This window comes from Acyrthosiphon pisum, chromosome A2 (assembly GCF_005508785.2).
Source record: "Acyrthosiphon pisum isolate AL4f chromosome A2, pea_aphid_22Mar2018_4r6ur, whole genome shotgun sequence".
Taxonomy (NCBI): domain Eukaryota; kingdom Metazoa; phylum Arthropoda; class Insecta; order Hemiptera; family Aphididae; genus Acyrthosiphon; species Acyrthosiphon pisum.
This window is the reverse complement of record NC_042495.1, coordinates 20642080-20645799: the sequence shown is the minus strand read 5'-3', so window position 1 is coordinate 20645799 and position 3720 is coordinate 20642080. Positions and strand designations below refer to the sequence as shown.

Here is a 3720-nt window from a genome sequence, read left to right as displayed (position 1 = left end):
TCAACAACAAACCGTGGTACTATCATAGATATATAATAATAGTATACTTTAGAAGTTTCAGATACTCACAAATAATAATATTATACAATCACAACAAAATAACTAAAATAGTTATTCCAGTTTTTTCAATATGTAATTTCGTCCAAATTTGAACATAAAATTACTATAAAAATAAACTGTGCTTATGTATTTCTTAGAATTTTTCGTAACAGAATTAAATATTTACGTGGAATCTTGTTTTAAATTTTCAATCCTTAGATATAAAAGTTGAACATTTTATAAATTTTTAACTACAAAATAATTATTCAAATTAAAATTTGATAAATTTTGTCAAAATTCGATCTTTAAATGCTTATAAAAAAAATTGTGCCAATGTATTTTAATATTTTTCAACTGCTGTTATAACAATGTATCAGGAGCCTTGTATTAATTTTTTACACTTTTTGGCCTAACAGATAAAACTTTATTGATATTTATAGAAAAAAAAACTAAAAAAATTGAAAACTGACAATGTCCGTAAACAGCTCAAAAAGAGTCAAATTATTATCAAAATTTTATTGTATACAGAAAATACTAATTTAAACATTCAGTGAAATTTTCAAGTATCTACAGTCATTTGTTTTTAAATTACAACAAAAAAGAAAATCGTTACGTGAGAAATCGAGTGAATATCAAATGTTGCAAAAATATGAATTTCAAACCCTCAATGTTTGAATTATTGTTTGAAATGTTTTCATTTAAATAAAACTGACTTTATACTAATAAACTAGTACTTTATACTAGAAATAATACTGTTATGGTAAACTAAGTTTACAATATAACCTAAACTGTTAAAAAAATTCTGAACAATATGATACGTCGGTTATTGTTAATAAACAGTCAGTGGAATCAACATAAATAAATAACCCGCGGAATCGATAGTCGGCAGAATCAACAAAAATACGGCGGAATTGATACTAAAATGGTAGAGTCGATAAAACCCCACACAAACTTATAAGGAATCCTGTATTACTTTCTCAAATTTTAAATTTAAAAAAAGTTATTTCTAGGAAATTCTAACTCGAATTAATCTGCACATTTTTGTCATTTTTATGTATTTTGTCAAGATTTGAACTTTAAATAATTTTAAAAAAAATTGTGAGTATCGAATTTTAATATTTTTCAAATCTCATTGAAACAATATATAATATGAGCCTTATTGTATTACATTTTCAAGCTTTTTTTTTATTCAAAAAATTGAATTTTATTGTGCTATAATAGAAATGTAATATGAATAAACTTGTGAAAATGTCATATATCTACGTTCATTTGTCTTAGAGTTACAGTGTTACACCAAAAACCAAAAACGATTTTGGGTAAAAATTCCCGTTTTTTATTATTTTTTATTTTGTATTTCCCAATTCGATGGGAGATAAATATATCGTAGTATAATTTAAACGTATCATTAATTATATGCTAGGTTATTTAACCAACAGTTATGACTAAAAATAAAATAAAATCTTGTGGCTAAAATAATATCTTTGAATATTATATAAATTAATTTTAAATTAATACAAAAATTATTAATTAGGTATATTATATTAAAATATTTTAGTTAAATACATTAATTTGCATAATTAATTAGGTTAGTAAATATAAAAACATTTACTTTGTTCACATTCATCAAGAGGCTCCTTATTTTGGGATAGCTGTATGAAGTTGATAGTTTAGACTCAATGGACAAGGGATTGAACAATCTATGATAGAATTATATAGCATGGTATTAGATTGGGCTAAATTATATGGTCGAATGCAATTCTAATTTATCAAAAACGTTTTACTGACTTTCTGTTTACTGATTTTCTAATTTTTACTGTAGGAATTCGACCAGGTTTGAGCACTTTTTTAAAACCAGTGGTGTAACATTCTTCACTAAAATGAAATGGACATATTTTTCGATTATGCGCAACATCTGTTTCGGTAAATTCACAAGCATCAAGCCATTTACACCGTATTAATGGAGCTTTTGGAAATCTATATAATAATGAAAAATTAATACATATAATACTATATTATATTAAAATACTTTTGCACCGAAATTGAATAGGTACACCACTTACTGATGTAATGAAATTCCCGGGGTTTTCTTGGTGGAGTTCAAACACAATGTACAAGAGTTATAACTCATTTTACTTAATATCACCAAAAAATGTAATTAAAAAGCAAGAATATTATGTTAAAAAGAATACGATTTTAAATAATATACGTAAATGTAAAGTAAATTGTACGTTTGATCATACATTAATACATTACCGATGTATAATACTATAATCATTAAACCGTGATAATATTCAAGATATCAATAGACAATAATTTTTAGTTACCACTCATGAGTTCCCTGGGAGAATTAAAAACATTAGAATAGATATGCTACGAGTATAATCAAGTATGCGCAGATAATGAATCTCAAGGAGAGACTTGTCACTTATATGTGCTTCAAATATCAGGCCATGGGTCCATCCACAGTATATGATCTAAGAGCACAGCGAACATTTAACAACTAATACTTTGTAATATGGACCTCACTGATTTTACTCAATCAGAGAAAACTATTACAATAAAATACTCGACAACTACTGTACAGCAAAGTGGTACCCACTTATTCCAATTTTTTTTTAAATTTAAGTTTTTTGGTGCACAATGTTTAAAATAATTATTTACTATAGGTGAAAGTGCTATACTAATATACAATATGTGTCAAGGGTCGATTCTGTGTACACAAACAGGTCTTCTAAGAAGTTGCTTTGGCATGGATAATATATCTTTAGACTAATTGCTTTTAAGCTTCAATTTTTTTTTCAAGTGTTTTAATCTATAACTGAGTTCATATAAAATGTACTGCTAAGTATAGAATGTAATTTTATTTATTTATAAATTGTGAAAATCAAAGTTATACAAAATACATTAATTACATGTGTAGGTATTAACAAAAAAAAAAAAAAAATATTGTATAAAGTTGGTGAGACTTTATTAATACATAATATAATATATTCAAAAAATGAATATGCTTTATCAAATAAAACAATGTTATTAGTATATTATCCAATAAAAATTATTATTTTAAATAAATATTGTAATAAATAATATAAAATCGTCTTATAGAATAAAGTACGATTTTTCTTACATTTAATCATCTTAATTCACACCATGACGAGTTTATAGTAAAATATAAACATTTTTCGTGTATTATTCATTTTCTTCAGGAAACCTAATACAAAAATCAGTTGGAAATTCACCTGATAAATAAAAATAAAAATCAGTTAGACTTAAATAAATTTTTTTTTAGATTGAATATTATTATATAACAAATTATTGGTACTCAGTGCGTGTGTTAATCAATTACAAAATAGTATATAATATGTCAGATGTATGTATTGTAACCAATTTAATAATTAGAGGAACTCGGGGTAAGTTGACGAGTTTGGTAAGATGACGAATTACCAATATCAAAATACTCAATAATTTGATAAGACTAACATAGTGAAGTTAGTAACATTTAATTTATCGAGTTTCAAATTATTTTGATGTATGTTTTATTACAAATTTATTTACAAAAAACGAAATCGAGATTACCCAAATAAAATGTAATACTAGTTGATTCCATGCACTTCGTTGCTCGTAATTATGGCAAGTCTTAAAAAAATATATGATTGTTCAACTCCTTTTGACACACTTGTTGCA

General features: G+C 24.9%; 1 protein-coding gene across 1 annotated transcript in view; it reads right to left on the bottom strand.

The window, feature by feature from the left end:
- Positions 1 to 2167, bottom strand: part of LOC103307919 — a 44458-nt gene extending 42291 nt beyond the window's left edge. Inside the window, exons 1-3 of the mRNA XM_029489855.1 lie at positions 2100 to 2167; positions 1825 to 2013; positions 1649 to 1736 (exon numbers count right to left, since the gene is read on the bottom strand). Coding sequence (XP_029345715.1) covers positions 1649 to 1736; positions 1825 to 2013; positions 2100 to 2167 — 345 coding nt within the window. The remainder of the gene's footprint in view (positions 1 to 1648; positions 1737 to 1824; positions 2014 to 2099) is intronic.
- Positions 2168 to 3720: the final 1553 nt, after the last annotated feature.